We start from the raw sequence: 17122 nt of genomic DNA, 5'->3' as shown, positions 1-17122 counted from the left end.
AGAAATTCAATTAAACATATCTATTACTTGGTTAAACGGAAGCAATTTTAGAACAATTCTAAGAATTGACAGCAAGTGTTTCAGTGAATTATTTAGTATACTGTGATGATTTATTAAAAAAAACTAATTAATAAATTTTAATATTAAAAAATTAAAATTGAAACATTTAAAAATAAACACTTTTTTTAAATTTCACAAAATTACATGAATACTCTGATATTTCAACATTGCTTGAAATTGGTTGGTCAGATGGTTTGATAAGCCATAAGCTTTATCCAATAATAAGAAGAAATGGTTGAGGTATCCTAAAGCTGGATAAGTTGAATGGTTTGTTCCTAGCTATGCTCTCATTTAGGGTCAACTAATTCAGTTGAACAACAAACCTGTACAATAAACAATTTGGTTAGAACAATTGGATCAGTAGACTAGACTATTCCAACCAAATTGGATTAATTATAGAGGCTTAAATTCGAGAATGATTTAATGAAGAACCATTACAAAAGTAGGATAAATATTAAAGAAGTTGGTTGAGGTTTTACCTCATCATGAGAACATAGGAGAACTATGTAAAATAGTGGTTAATAAAAAAAGGTAGAAGGAACAAAGGAAAGAGTAGACAAAAGCATGAGTACATGAAGAATTTGAAAGAATTCATATCCCTGGAGATAAAATTTATGAAAGAGAAAGATAGAATGACTTATTCAGCAGCCTCACATGAAATTTGAATACTAGATCATGGATACCGGTGTTCTTTGGTGGTTGGGTTTCAATTAACCACACATTTCAGGAATGGTCGAACTGAGAATGTACAAGACTATACTTCATTTACACTCATACATATCATCCTCATTCATCCTGTGAAGTATTATCTAAACGGTAGTTACCGGAGGCTAAACAGAAAAAAGAGAGAGCCTCACATGAAAGTGAACAAATTTCATATTCAGAAAGAGAAGTTCCATGGTTTCAACCTACAATAGGCTTTAGTTTTTTTTTTTGCAATTTCATTTAGTTTTTATATCGCTATCATGATTTTAACTTGAAATAGTCTTTACACAATAAAAGGTTACAGAAGTAAAATATTCTGTATGGAACCATGATATAAAGAAACATTTTTACTGACCATGCATATCCTAATAAAAATATCTTTTACAAAAAGAAGCATAATTCATGAACTGCATACATCAATTTCTAAGCTGTAGTAGAAAAACTACACCCATTATCAATGATTACATGTAATTCAGTTTTTATACAAACATAATTATAATTCTTTATTCATAACAATATTGTTTTCACCAACCATTCTTTATTTTAATTTTTACATACTAATTTTACACAAATAGATTAAAAAAAACCTGAAGCAACAAAACAAAAACATTTTTCTTTTTTTTAATGATGTGCAAATTCTAATCAAACCTAGACATTAAAAACAAAATGTTTTTGTTAATTATACTAAACCAATGAGTAAATCATGGTATTATTTTGTAATAATTCATAATTTCCTTATCAAGCTGAGTAATTTTACAAAACCTTAATTGTATAAAAACATAGATGTTAAAATAATGAAATACCAGTGTGTTAGTACTACCCAAGATTAGTTGACAAGTGGGTTAAGAAATCTATTTTTTATTACTGTTACTTTTCAATTTATTTAATAATAAAGTCCTAGAACTTATATGAAGAACACTTTATTACTATTATTATTATTAGATTTGTTGATTAATAAATGAATAATTACAAAATAATAAAAGTATTAACAACATTAATACATTTCATGGAAGAAAATGATTAATATCTGCTTCTTATACTAACTATTAGTAATGCAGTATAATTTTTATATTAATTAAAAATGAATAATAAACTCACCAAGTAAAGAATATTCACGATTAAGATTTTTCACAATCGAGCTAGTAGGTAGTGTTTCATTTCGCTTTTGTAAGTAACCAGTTATTTCCTTTAAGCTTTCAAAAACAAGCGTACGAATCCAAACACATAAATTGGTTGCTACAATGTGCATCAAACCAAATCTTGCAATGACCTTGAATCTATGAATATTCAACTGGAAAATAGAAAAAAAAATTATTATTACTAGCAGATATATTTTCAATTTATTGTATATTAGGCCAATCCTCAGAGATTTTAAAAATGAATTAATTAGAAATACATATTACATTTTTGACTTCATTTATGCATACGAGGTCTGTAAATAAAGTAATGAGACTTGCTCAGAAAAATCTTTTATTTACAATTCAATTACACATTGCCTCTATCACCTTCAAAATAGTTCCCTTGAGAAGCTGTACAACACTTCAAATGGTTTTCCCACTCTTCACAACAGTGTTGAAACTCAGAAACCGGAATATCCTTTAGATGGTCAGTTACATTTTTTTAATGTTTCCTACTGTTCCAAAATGGTGTGCTTTGAGGTATTTTTTTTAAAGTCAGGAACAGGAAAAAGTTACAGGAATCAAATCAGGTAAATAAGGATGTTGAACTACAGGAATGTTTTTCTTTGCCAAAAACTCACTAATTGAGAGTGCAGTGTGACAAGGTGCATTGTCATGATGCAGCATCCAGTTGTCTTTCATGGCTGGTCTCATGCAGGCAACTCTCTTCCGCAGTCTTTCAAACATTTTTCAGTAATCATATTGATTTACAGTCTGTCCTGTACGCAAAAACTCCTTATGGGACAATGTCATTACTATCGAAGAAACAAATCATGGTTTTGATTTGCTCTTTTTTGCTTTCTTGGGATGTGGTGAGTTTGAAGTGTGCCACTCCTTGCTCTGGCATTTTGTTTCTGGGTCGTACTTAAATATCCAACATTCATCATCAGTAATAACATTTTTTTAGAAAATAAGAATGTTTCAATTCGCCCTATTAAGATCACGGCACACTTCCACCCTGTTGTTTTTCTGTTCAGGATTTTTGGGGCCAATTTTGCACAAATTTTTTTCATGTCCAATTCATTTGTCAAAATTTGATGGACTGTGGTATGGTTCAAATTCAATTTTTTTGCAATCATTCTGACAGTTAATCGCCAGTCGTACTGTATCAAGTCTCTGATTGGCTTTCAGGAAAACAGTTCCATTGTCTGGTTTGGTAAAGACGGATATTGTTATTTCTTAAGAGTAAGTTAATATGTTTAATTTTTTAACGTAGGTCTACTGAATTCATACCTATTGGCCCAAATAATGTTCTAACAGTGCATTTTTATATCTTAATAACTCATTTTGATTTTTCCAGAGCCCTAAGAGATGACAATTAATTTTATATGAGAATATATATGTAAGCATGATAAATATTTAATAATAGTGTTAAACTTAGCATTTTATTGAGGCCCTTCAGAGCAAACACTTTGATTTTGTTATGAATAAAATCAATTTCATCACCCCATTAGAACTTTGTGGTGACCAGAAATATTACTATTATCATTAATAGGAGAATTCTATCCACTCAATTAGCAGTGTTAAATCTATCTATGAAGAGCAATGAAATGTGCTTCTCTTCTATTTAATATTTTCAGTCCTATTGGTAAAAAAAAGTTATAATTGAAACAATTTTTTCATTATATAGTGTTTATAGAATATGTTTAAAGAATGCTCTCAGAATTTTTGTGGTTCTAGTATTGGGAAATCTGATAAAATAAGTATAACATTAAACAAGAATTTTTGTATAATTTCTTTATTTGTTAAAAATTTTAGCCCCTGTATGTCTGAAACCATTTTTTATAGCGAGTTCTGCTTGACCTAATTTTTTTTCCTGAAAGTAATTGCAGAAGAAGGTACTGAAAATCACTTTCATAATTTCTTTCAAATTTCAAAGGTTATAAACTAAAAAAAATTGTACTTTCAACTTTTCATTTATATTGGCTTATGATATAAGCCATATCATATTATCACTTAATACTGGCTTTTGATGTTCCTCTGAATTAATTTCTGAAAAATTAATTCTCTAAAATAAGAGTTCTGCAAGTAAAGTAATGAGACTAGTTTTTTTTTTTGGCAGCTAAAGTGGCAACACTGTAAAGTTACTAGTAAACATATGGTTATATGAACAGCTGATTTATATTAGGTGTTAATATTTTTAGTCTATTATTGCCACATGAGATGTAAACAAACTTTTCGTGAAACGAGTTTTTGTTGTGCGTTAAAAAAGTGAGTAATACTAATTATGAACAACACTGTGCAATCAAGTTTTGTGTTAAACTCAGTGAGAACTTCTACTGAAACCTTATCAAACTTGAAAAGGGCATATGGAGATGATGCTCTGTCATGAGCCAACGTTTTTAGGTGGTTTGAAGCATTTTCAGATGGCTTGGAAACAATTGCAGATAATCCACTCTCTGGAAGACCACTAACATCAAAAAGTGATGACAATCGGAGAATCAGATGTGAGACACAGCATTTGTTCACAATAAATTTTGTTTTTTTTTAATAATTTGAATCAGTCCTGTAAGTTTGGCCAACACCTGGGACACTATGTATTCACATTTAATAAAAGTGAAATGTATTTTTTACTAATTTGTTGGTATTAGCTTTTGACACAAATACATTTTAATAACTCGTACATTTTTTTTACATTTTAAGATGAAAATTCTTAAAGCATTTTTTTTATTTAATTCATAATAGAAACACTATACAATTGATTACTTAAAAAAAATTACTAAATTAAAAAAAATAGTAAATTTATAACCAAAAAAAAAAACCAATAAAATATGATATACATTAAAATATAGACAAAAATAGAATGCTATGGGAAAAAATGGAAATAATAATTTGGTAGTAAGGATACAATACTACAAATAAAATACAAATCAAATCTTAACTGACACTAAAAAATATCAAGAATGTGTATGTATGTTTGGTCACAATCATAATAGTTGTATTCAACCTGACATGATGCAGAATTTATTCCTGTAATTGACACAGCCTTACTCAAGTATAATAAGCATCTCATGACATGCTTGAAAGTGGTTTATTATTTTTCTCACAGTCAAATATATGGTAGCATATCAGCAGGCCAATCCCAATGAAATACACATGATTTTCAGGACTATACTATGTCCATAATCAGGGACTTGTATACTGAATATCATTATTCCTTAAAAAGTAAGTTTGAATGGTATTGTTTGTACCTCAGGAAAAAGATGTCCTCCTGTCAGCTTTGTCAACCCGTGAGGCTGTGGTAATTGATAAGGACCATGTCCTTAATATTTTGCAGAATGATTTGATCCTGGATGACACTACGGTGAGTGAGGTTTCATACCACCGGCGTGTCAGGTGGGAAGTCGCGATTTTCGAGACTAACATATAATCTTCTGAGATCACTGGTGCGCCAGGTGATTTGTAGCATGGCATGGCACAAGGCCCCCGAATATGATTGTATCACAGTGGAGTTCTCATCCAATCGCTTTCAGTGGTCCTTAGTCCGCTAACTAGAATATACAACAGGTTGCTCTTCACCGGCCACTTTCTGGCACGTTGGAAGTATGGAGACTTGGTGTTGTTGTTCAAAGCTGGCGACAAAGATTCTACTGTTAGTTCTTCTTACTGGCCACTAACTCTCTTGCCCATCATTGATAAGGTTTTTGAGAAGGTCCTATATTTGCATATTAATGTTAGATTGGCCACTGATCATTTACTAATGTACAACTAGTATAGTACGGTTTCTCACTGGGCAAGAGGACTGAGGATGCCATACTAAGGTGATGAATATAGCTTCCTCTAGTCCATGCAAATATGTATTAGGGATTTTTCTGGACATATCCGAGGCATTTAACAACTTATGGTGGCTCTCTGCACTGTTTCAGATGCAGAAGCGTAAGTGTACACGAAATGAACTAGAAGTGCTCTCAAGTTATTTCAGCCATCGGATCGTTTCTGCGTGATGGTGGCTCGGAGGTTCGTAATTCGTAAGACCTTAACTAAAGGATGCCCTCAGGACAGTGTTCCGAGTCCCCTTCTTTGGATCATAGAATACGATTCGATGTTGTGTTTAAGGTTGTCATGTTGTCGCTTATGCTGACAACGCGCTGTTACTGATTGAAGGGGATTTACGTAACGAGGTAGAATTCTGAGCTGCTGGTGATGTGAGACACTCTGACTGTAGAGTCTTCAACATAAGATGATTTTCAGCCCAGAGAAAACCACAATGATGTTGTTTAAGGGCCGATTGGCTGCTTCCCGATGAATCTGGGTTCGGATGGCTGGTCTCCCCATTCGGTACACTATGACTCAAAAATACCTGCATGTTATCCTAGATCAGAATTTTCAGTTCAAGGAACATCTACAGTATGTAGCAAAAAAGGCCGCTGATGCTTTTTACAGAATCCGTAGGGTCATTCATTCCGATTGGGGGTTGAATTACCGTACCATGCGTATCCTATACAAAGGTGTCAGCGAAGTTATTAAGCTAAAATCCGCATGGATTTTAGGTATTGCGCGGACATTTGGCTGCAGGCCCAGCGACTCCTCTTGCTGGCTGTTATAGTTGGTTACAGAACAGTCTCGTGGGAGGCAGTCTGTGTTATAGCCGGAGTCAAACCACTAGATATCTTGGCTAATGAGCATAAGGAACGCTACATTTCCAAGGTAAATAACCTATTGACGTCAGAACAAAAGCAGGAGAGATTGAAGACCGGGGCCTTGTGTCTTGGCAAATCAGGTGGGACGAATCCCCCAAAGGTCGCTACACGCTTGATATATTTCCTACAGTGTCTAATTTAGGTGCGATTAGATGGGTCTCCCCTAATGGGTATATCACAGTTTCTCTTCTGGCATGGTGTCTTTCGGGTGAGTTTGGCTAGGTTTCGTTTGGTGGATTCGAGTCAATGCCTGGATTGTGGGACTGATGATACATTGGGCCACGTCCTCTACGTCTGTCCCCGATATGAGGTCGAACGTTCACAAACTATTAGGGAACTTGAGAGAATACATTCCTTTCTGATCTCCGTACCAACTGGATGATCCGCGAGGAATGATCTGTAGTGGCTGGTTTTCTTCGCACCCTTGCGATGTGTAGGTCTGCAGAGGGAGTTTTATCAAGGTACTCGATCGTGGTTGGATCCTGGGTGGTTAAGGTTCAGACTTAGGCATTGGCTTGGTTGGAGGTAGGCGCATTGGCATCGTGCCACGGTTATATTGGTATTGTTTGTGATTCGATTTGGGGCTCCCGCTGGTGGGGTGGCTGCGCTGCCAGGGTATGGTAGCCCATGCGATCGGGGGCATGGCCTCCCTCTGCTGGTGGCAGTCCTGATCATGACTGTAATCCCACGCGAGACACCATGATGTGACCGTGGGTCACATCATGGGTGGGGATGCAGGGTTTGTCCCTGCATCCCCACCCTGGCCCCTGACCCCTACCCTGGCTCCTGCGCGGACCGGAATGAGGTGCGTTCCCCTTGTTAGGCGACCTAAACTGGTCAGCTTATTTAGGAGTAGGTCTGAATTTCTATGTTGCGTAAAACACAATTTTGATTGGTATGATTGTAGCACTGATTAATAACTTTAAACTCATTTGTTTTCTGAGGCACTCACAGTCACAAACGGTGTTGTCAAATCTGTACTAGACGCAGGGTTCACGCTTCCGCAGTTTCGCTTAGTTAATTTGAGGGAATCATGTTTGGTTGGATGTGAAAATGTCCGTTTGAGGCCTACATGAAGGCGAAATTTGATATGTATTTATTGATGCCACATTGGTGGCATCCCGAACGAGGCCTGGCTAATGACTGTGAGATGTAATCAGTTAGAGGGTCTAAAGATGACCTCTAGTAAAGCCCCTCAGGGGTTTGGAATGGAGGGAATGGTGTGGCAACCAGTAATGTCACAAGGTCTTCCCCCTACGGGGTTGAGATGTACCTTAGGAACTTCATATCCATTACAATTATAAGAAAGACTGAAATAAATAATATAAAGCAAGAAATTACGTGTATTTTTGTACTAAGAAACAACACATTATATATACTGCTTCAAGTCAGCAGGAGATATAAGAAGCATTTTAAAAATTACATCACAACTTTTTCACTGAATGATAACTGATAACTTTGAAAATATTTTCAACATCAACAGACCACAATATTCACTGAAACTATTCAAAATTATGTTGTTTGAAAACAAATTTTGGGATTTTGGGTAACAAATGTTTTCAAATCCCGTCATAAAAATTACAATATTTATTTTTCTAGAAAATAAATAACCTTTCAGAGAACCTGGTATGATACTATTCCAGCACTAGTTCTTCAACCCGATGAGAAATGTGTGGTGTCATGAACTTAACACTACTGGAAATTGAAAGACTCTGATTTACTATTAAAAAATCTTTAGACTACTATATGCCATCATATTATTTCTGCCTAATTATAGTTTTGTCTTGACTTAAGAACTTTAATTCATTTCTTATAGTTTTTAAAATTTCTGTGTATTAAGAATAAAACACAAAACATTCTAAAATTTAAATTTAGACTGTTTAATACACTTGAAAAATATAAACTTAAATCCCTTTTCCTGGACTATTTAAGTATTAGTAAGGGCAAATTTCTAAATTGTTATTATCTCAGTGGATCCTCTCAATCTGCAATATGAAAACTCCAAAATAATTTGCTTCCTTCTCTATAACCCTTTTAACAGAATAGATATGTTCCCCTTTTCTCAATTCTTCATCATACTTTTTAATAACCAAAGTAATACAGAATGAATTACTTCTGTTACTTTTTCAAAAAGACAATAAATAGTAATACATGGAGCATTAATGCACAGATCAATACATTACCACATGTTTCAAATAACAACAAAATAATAAATATTATGCACTGATAAATATTTTCAGTGGCACAATAAAGTAAGACACAATAAACCATTAACAATAGTATGAGTCAAAGTACTTATATTCCCGCAACTTCTTCCTCAGACAATAGGGCTCAAGAATTGGCAAGGATATAGTAACAGCAAGAGGAATAGTGCACTTACAGATTTTTAAACCTATTAAGTTACAATAATTACAATAGAATGTTAAGAAAAAAAATGCTAGACAACAAATGATTTCTAAGAAACATCATTTCTTAAACATATAATTGTGTAGTAGCATGAAAATACAGCAATTCTATACCTTTTGGTTTCATTATTTTCTAATAAATAATAAGTTTTTTGTGGTATAAATTACAATCATTTTCTCCAGATATATGCAAAATCATTGTTACTTAAACTGAATTTATTCATAATTACAGTCTAGCATAAATCACCAATGTAAAAATTAGCTATCTCATCTCCCCCCCCCCCCAGACACACTATATTTCCGAATCTATATCAATAAAACTATAGAATGAATTACTAAAAATAAAAATTTTGATTAAAGAAGAAATATTAAGTAGTACATACCCGAGAGTTCATGAATATAAAATACATCTGCATAAAAGTGAAAACCATCTGAAGTACTGGATTAACACCACGTAATACTTGATAACAGTGTGAAGAAAATGGTATCTCAAAAAAAGCTCCAAATTCAAGTCCATTATAGATCATTGTAGCCAATCCAAAAGCTGCACAAATATTTTTAATTTATTTTTTTTTTAACAACTGATTATTTTTTACTATAAAATATTATTTTTTTTTATTCTTCATAATTAGTTTGCTTTATATATATATATATATATATATATATATAATTAACTAATTTTTTTGTTCATTGAAGTCAACAAAGAATGTCCATTTTCTTTTAAATTAGAAAACCTAAAATAGAAGTCCCCCTAAAAGCTAAAGTATTCATTAAGTGCTTAGAGCTACAAAAAGGTATATGTAATTAAAAAATGGTTGGTTACAGATCAGTCAGAAATGATTAGTAAATACATTTTTCAACGTCGGTTCAGAAAAGTGGAATGTGTAAACAATGTATTATTATTAACTTACATGGAAAATACACTATCAATTCAATGGAATCAGGTAAAAAATATCTCTAGGCTACTTTATATCCTATAATAAAATTTTTAACTGCGTGAATTTTGAACTGCTTTGACAAAAACTGAAGAAAATAAGTATAAAAGGTACACTTAATGATTGATCTGATCATATCTTATAGGCAGAAAACTCTCTCCCTCATTTTGCTGAAGTGTTATTTCAAGAGTATTGCAAATTCAATTCTGGGTTTCCTTTATCTTAATTTTGTATCAATAAGCTTCCATTAGTGATTAAAACAAAAAATCAAGTAATCTTTTTTTGATGGGTAATATAAATTCTAATAATATCTGTTTTGATATAAATACATTAAAAAGAGATGTACTATCATAAATATATTTGCATCTATTTAACACCTCAGTATAATTAGAAATAAATGAAAATAAATCTATTTCATGATGTTTAAAAGTAGATGTAATAAACAAAGAAAATAACACAACATGATCGAAAATTAATATTGTACAGCAATTACCACTAATCCTCTGGAAAAGTCTAAATAATGCTTGCAACAACTTGGACTTATTCCTTATCCACTATTTAATGAATTTAGCTAGCTCATATTGATTATTTCCAGTTCCTGAGTGTGGAAACCCAGCATTGAACATTTGAAAATTTGAATAGTCAGTAAAAATTAAAGCAGCTCTTGGAAATTAAAATGAAATTAATTTGTATAATACATTCAAAGAAATGAGCGATTGAGATGCTGGTTTCAGTCTTTGAACCCTCAAAATGGTAAAATAAATTTAAAAAAATTAAAACTTTTTATTTTCTATAACCATTAATAATACTAAATAAAATCATTTACACTAATGATGAACAGTAAAATAACTTCATAATATAATAATAATTAAAAACATATTAAGAGTACCAATGGCTCCAACACGTAGGAAGAAACTGCCATGGCTATGAGTATTCTGAGAAGTTTTACGTTTACGTGGTGTTGATGGCATAGGACCCGCTTCCAGTTGTTCTACAGATTCTGCTGCAGCCCTAGTCTTCTCTTGTGTAGGACTTTCCGCTCCAGACTTACCCTTTCGAAGAGTTCCCATCATTCCTTGCTGAAAAACAAATGTATTTATTTTATCATTATTTTTTTATAAAAAACCAATTTTAGCGTTATACGATTCTAAATAACAAAAATAAATTATTAAAATAAAATTAATAATTAAATAATTATAAGAAAAAAACTTATAAAGGTCTATTTCTACAATTTCTACAAGAAGAATTAATTTCATAAATTATGAACATTTTTTTACAGAACCATAAAAATAGTCAAAAATTAAAATTATCAGATCTCAGTTAACCTACATATAAATTAATGGTATTAATGTATTAGGCAATCTACCACTGTAGTTAGTTCTTAGATGGTGCCAGTGAAATGCATCAAAGAAAATAAATAAATAAAATTATAAATATAATCTAATCAAACTTAACTTATGCTCACTTCGTAGGTTAAGTTTGGTTAGATTATATTTATTTATTTTCTTTTTTCTGTGTAGTGTTTCACTGGCATCATCTGAGACCTTACTAACTACAGCAGTAGATCAGCTACTACATTAAAATCAAATTATTATACAGAGTTTAATTTTACTTCTTAATTAATAAATATTTTTAATATATATATTTTTTTTTTTTATTCTTAAAATTATTCATACTTCTTAAGATAATGAGAAAATAAACTAAAATTAAGTTAGGAAAATTAATTTTTCTTAAAAAAATGTTAAAATAAATAAATAATCTATAGAACAATTTCCATACTGGCTCACTTACTTATTTACTTTTAAAATATAGTATGAAAGACAGATTATTCATAGTCAATAAATAAAACATTTTTAACAGACTTATTAAAAAATTATTAAACTTCCACAAATCTGAGCAACTTAAAGAAATGGGGCTTAAGAAAAAAATTATTTTGTAGGTATATTTTTCTATTTCTACCTGCTGAATTTTAAAAATAATTAGTTAATTTGTTAAGATGTAACTTTAATAACATGGAACAGCATTTTTTCTATAAAGCAAGGTAAGAAAAGATACAAGGAATTCAGGATAATTCAAAACAAATTTTTTTTTCTTCTAACTGTGAATTTAAGGTTAATAAACAAACTATTTTAAATGACTTAATGATTTGCATTAATCCCATTTATTAAAATCCTTAATAAATTATAGTAAATGAATCAGATAAAATCAACAGGACGGTTCTAAAAAATCAGAAGAATCAATGACATGCATTATGCACAAATTTTGGACCCATTAAAACACCACTTTAAAAAGCGTTTTATTAACTTTTTCTTTTTTTAAGCAAAAGAAATAGGATTTTTATAATTCTCATTTTTTGACACCAATAACCATATTAAGCAATAGTTCCATATTTTTATTTGGAAAGTAGAAATAAATTACTTGTTCAAAATTTCAACTATTTAAATTATGAACAGTCATTTAGTCTCTTATGCTCTCAATAAATGCTCTTTGATGGATAATTAACAAATTCAGTAACATGAAAGACCTGAAAAATCATCTCAGCCGCATCAAACTTAAAGTCAATGTTGAATTATAATTTTATTTTACTGGACAAGAGCAGTTTGATTTATAAATACAAAAAAAAAACTGCTAACTACAAAACTACAAAAAAGTTTGTTTTTATACTTTTACTTTCAAAAAGACACACAAAAATATTAAGTCTTTTAAAAGGGGCTTATTATAATAAATACATATATTCATTATAACAGTATAATATTTTATGACATGTTTGTGGTTGTCTGTGACATCTGGTAATGAATATTATAAAAATATTAAATTAATTTGATAAGCTGAACCAAATTTAAATTTCAATCAGAGTTTTGTAGTTGCTAAATAGACAGGAACAGCTGAACATGTCCAAAGGTTTATTTCTTCCTGAATTAAATTAACAATCTATTCAATGGCACCATATTATAACACCAGCATGTCAATTTGTCACTTTAATCTCAAAATGTCAATAAGATTAAAAAGTATTCAATTATCAGTTAAGGTAATTGGACGGATCAACTTGGTTTCAACAAAATGGTGCAACAGCACACATTGCTCACATCTCTATTATTGCTTCAGTGTAACAGTTATTTGGGAATCATACTATCTTGAGAAATGGAAACATTCTGTGGCTCGTGTGAACTACAGACTAAGTCCATGTCACTTTTTGTGAGGTTGGGTCTATAAGAATGACCAACTTAAAAGTTATATTAGTGAAGAGATTACAAACATTACGGTAGAAAAGTTACAGAGAGTTAAGAAATTCCAAAAAGAAGCTTCAAGAATGCTTACTTAAGAGTCAGAGTATTTTTTAATGAAACATTTGAAGGGTAATTTAAAGATATAATGATTTTTAAGAAAGTCTCTAAATAACATTTTTTTCTTGATATAAATAAAATTAATTAAACAAGTTTTATGTTTCCATTTTTCTCCTTTCAATTTTTTCCATTTTTGTAGCCCACCCTAATAATAAGCATCCATTACAGTTTTAATTCTGTATTTGGACTGTTAGATTTTGTCATTTTGCTTATTCAAAATCAAATTGAATGAGTAATGATTCTTATTTTATTTACTGTCACTTAGACAAAGTAAAACCAGTGTGATCTCACTTTGTTATACAGAAGAATGATAACCTCTGAACCTTCTTTAACATTTCACATTAAACTTTTGAAGTTCTTGTGATTCAAGGTTCCATAAATTTTGTTAAAAAATATTCCAAATAGTAGAAAAATACTTTTCTACAACCATGTTTTGTTTCAACAGTGTTTCTTTGAATTTTGTTGGCTTGTTAGTGAATTAATCCAGTATCACTATTCCTTATTTTCTACATTCACAAACCTGACTACAAATGTCTTATCTCCAGAAATAATTTTGAACAGATGTTCATCTAACATTTCAATATAGTGACCATGTATTGTAAAGCCGAAAGCTATTATTTCAATTTTGCACATGTCATTCAGTTGTTTTACTTTCACAAAACAATTTTCAACAGAACTTATGGAAATCCAGCCATAAACCAACAGATAATAATTTGCAAAATTTGCAGGGAATTTGTTTGAAAGTTTACAAGTCATGAAACAAATTCATATACAATCTTTTGATCATTTTCAATAAGTTCATCAGGTACACCTGAGTATTGCTTTTTCCTTCTCTAATAATGAGCATTTGTTTATTCTACATGAAATTTCCAGTATCAGTTTCTTACTCATAGAATTGTTACCAGAAAATGGCAAAATTATTAATGGATCTTTTCATCAAAGTATCCTTTCACTACAACTGTATTATACTGCACATCTCACAATTGAGGGAGCATAAATGACTGTCCATGTTTCACTGATTACTGATTTGCCATCACTTAACACAATGAATGATTGATGGCTGTATAAGGAGATTAAACTTACTGATGGATAGTATGCAAACACGTGCTGCTATGACAGATGACTTTATTCAACAGTCAATCATGCCAGTTTTGGAATACTTTAGATTGCTTATTAAAACAAATACTTTCTACCCTTGAAAAATGAAAAATTAGATATATTAGAAAATAAAAATCTATTTTGTTTAAATTAATTAAATTTGCTGCTACATTTAACAACAACAAAGGAAACATGTTTTTAGATTAGTTGTTACATGTAGAACAGTGGTATTTTTAATGGCAGATTATAACAAAAAAAAAAAAAAAATACTAATTACAAAACAAAGTTCTATTAAAAAAAATCATATCATTCAAAACAGGTCACTAGCAAATTCTAACATCCCTTTTTTAGCAGATGATAGTGAAACAAAGTACTTGTGTTAACACCCTTACTTTGCACTGCCACAAGAACATAAAAATTCTATGATATAAATATTTTACATAATTTTAATTTATAGTAATTATTTTAGACTACAGGTGTATTTTAATTCAATAATTCCAAATAGCTATTGATTCTATGTGATTAATAACCTTAGCAGCTCTTAGTTACTAAGTGTTACTCTGTATGTTATGTGTAATGGAAAGGTGGGGATTTATTAATTCTATGATATGCAATTATCTGATCAATAAATTATGCATTAGGGAACACAAGTCATGACATTAATCAAGTACACTTTGAAAGCTGACTTTATGCAGTAATTGATAGTATTATTGAAGAATTCATAATCAGATTTAAACATTCAGTACAATCATAAAAACTACAAGAGTCCAAATATAGACCATATTCTTGTTTTCATGGTTCATGTATGAAAATGAGTGGGCTGGTGCGAAGGGGTATTGATGGTGGAAATGTGGGAAGGGGATGGACAATCCAGCTGCCTCAGCATTCACATCACTGAGTGCACAGTTTAGGAATATGACACTGTGTCACATATCCTAGTCTATGAATGGATCAGCAAATTTAAAGGCGAGTTTAAAGTTTTAGAAAATAAGTAACAATAAGCAAACATGAACAAGGTGGCAGATGACCTTGTCACCTGCGTATCCTTGATCTCATAAAAGACGATCAACACCTAATGGTTGATGAAATTGTTTCAGAAGTGGGAATCAGTATCAGTCATGGGCATGCCCATTCTATTATCACAGAACACATCGGGTTTTGCAAAGTTTATACGAGGTGGGTTCCTAGAATTTTGATTAAAAATCAGAAACAAACCTGACAGGAAATTTTCCAAGGGCTGCTGAATCAATTTTGATGAGAGAGAAGTAATTTTTTTCATCGAATAGTCACATGTGATAGAGATCCACCACTGCAATCCCAAGTCTAAATCAGCGAGTGAGGAGTGGTGCAGGAGTTGAGAGCCTTGCTTTGAAAAGGCATAAAGCATCCACAAACTGAAAAAACTCGTGCAACCTTCTTTTGGGAATAAAGGCATATTACTCATTGATTTTCTCACTGAACATATCACTGTGAATGCTGCAAACTGCTGCCACCTCTTGGACAAAGTGAAAGCTGCCTACAGGAACAAAAGTTGCTGTCAGCCAATCAGAGATGTGATTCTCCTTTACATCACTAAGCTTAACATAGTCAGAGCATTCAGGTTAAACTGGACTGTTTTTTTTTTGCTTGATGAATTAATTCAGTACAGAAGCTTACAGAGATGCTTGTATGTGGGAATATGGAAATGGAATTTTGTAGTGTATTAAAAATGCCATGCCGGACCGGTATTCAAATCCGGGGTCCCTGGATGAAAGGCTGAAATACTAAGTATAAGTATAAGTCCATCACAGATAGGCGTTTTTTTTACTGGAAAACCTTACAACACCCACATACAGTGCAGATTTCCACACCTCAGTGATTTCTTTTTTTTTGGGACTTCTTTTAAAGGAGGCACGCCTTCAAATGCCCCAAAAACAGTTCCTTCCTTTGATTAGAGTGACAGTGAAATAGAGTTCATGTGCAATTGGTTTGTGACAGATCCTCAAACATTTTATGAACAAAGGACTAACAAGCTCCCCTCATGCTGGGAAAGGATGTGTAGAAATCTCAGGGAAATTACATAGAAATAAAAAAATATTTATATAAGTATTTTTATTCTGTACTAAAAAATGTTAAAAAAAGTTTAGTTTATATTTGATTGACCTACTATCAAGAGGAGAGATAAGTTGAGGAATTTCAAGTCAGAAAAAATCAACTTCACTTAGTGATCAGAGCTAAGATCTGTTTGTGTGTGGCTACTAAAATCTGTAAGACTCTGGACTGAGATAATCCATTAAATTAAAGATGAATGAATAGATTGATGAACTTAAATAATAAATGGATAAATAATGAATAGCAGATGGATGAAATTAGAATTACAAATTAGAAATGTACAGTGCCACTACAGAAAAGCAGAGCACTTAGGATTATTATGTGACAGAAATTTTTATAGAGTTAATGGGTCAGTTCAATTCCAACACACATGTATAAGATTTTATTATGAAATTGTATTTTTAAATTATATCAAGAGAAAATTTCAATTCCCGTACAGAAATGTTATCATGTAACTGATTCTATTAATTTATTTTTAAAATGCATTATTACACATATAATTACAAAAAAAAGACAATAAAAACAACAAAAATACACACAAACATAAATACAAACAACTGACAAAAAAAACACAAATAACATTTAATAAAGGTAAAATAAATAATAAAAAAAAAAGATTAGAAAGAATGAACAGCACACATGAGAGTCCTAGGAAGCAAACACACT

The 17122-nt window shown here is 31.4% G+C and overlaps 1 protein-coding gene across 7 annotated transcripts in view; it reads right to left on the bottom strand.

The window, feature by feature from the left end:
- Nucleotides 1-17122, bottom strand: part of LOC142319313 (proton channel OtopLc-like) — a 422996-nt gene that overhangs the window by 33027 nt on the left and 372847 nt on the right. For all 7 annotated transcript variants that reach the window (XM_075356452.1, XM_075356451.1, XM_075356448.1 and 4 more), the window contains 3 exons: nt 10813-11002; nt 9372-9532; nt 1864-2056 (listed from right to left, as the gene is read on the bottom strand). In XM_075356452.1, the coding sequence (XP_075212567.1) occupies nt 1864-2056; nt 9372-9532; nt 10813-11002 (544 nt within the window). The remainder of the gene's footprint in view (nt 1-1863; nt 2057-9371; nt 9533-10812; nt 11003-17122) is intronic.

Source organism: Lycorma delicatula, chromosome 2, assembly GCF_047948215.1.
Source record: "Lycorma delicatula isolate Av1 chromosome 2, ASM4794821v1, whole genome shotgun sequence".
In the NCBI taxonomy this organism is placed as follows: Eukaryota; Metazoa; Arthropoda; class Insecta; order Hemiptera; family Fulgoridae; genus Lycorma; species Lycorma delicatula.
This window is presented reverse-complemented; position numbering and strand designations above follow the sequence as displayed.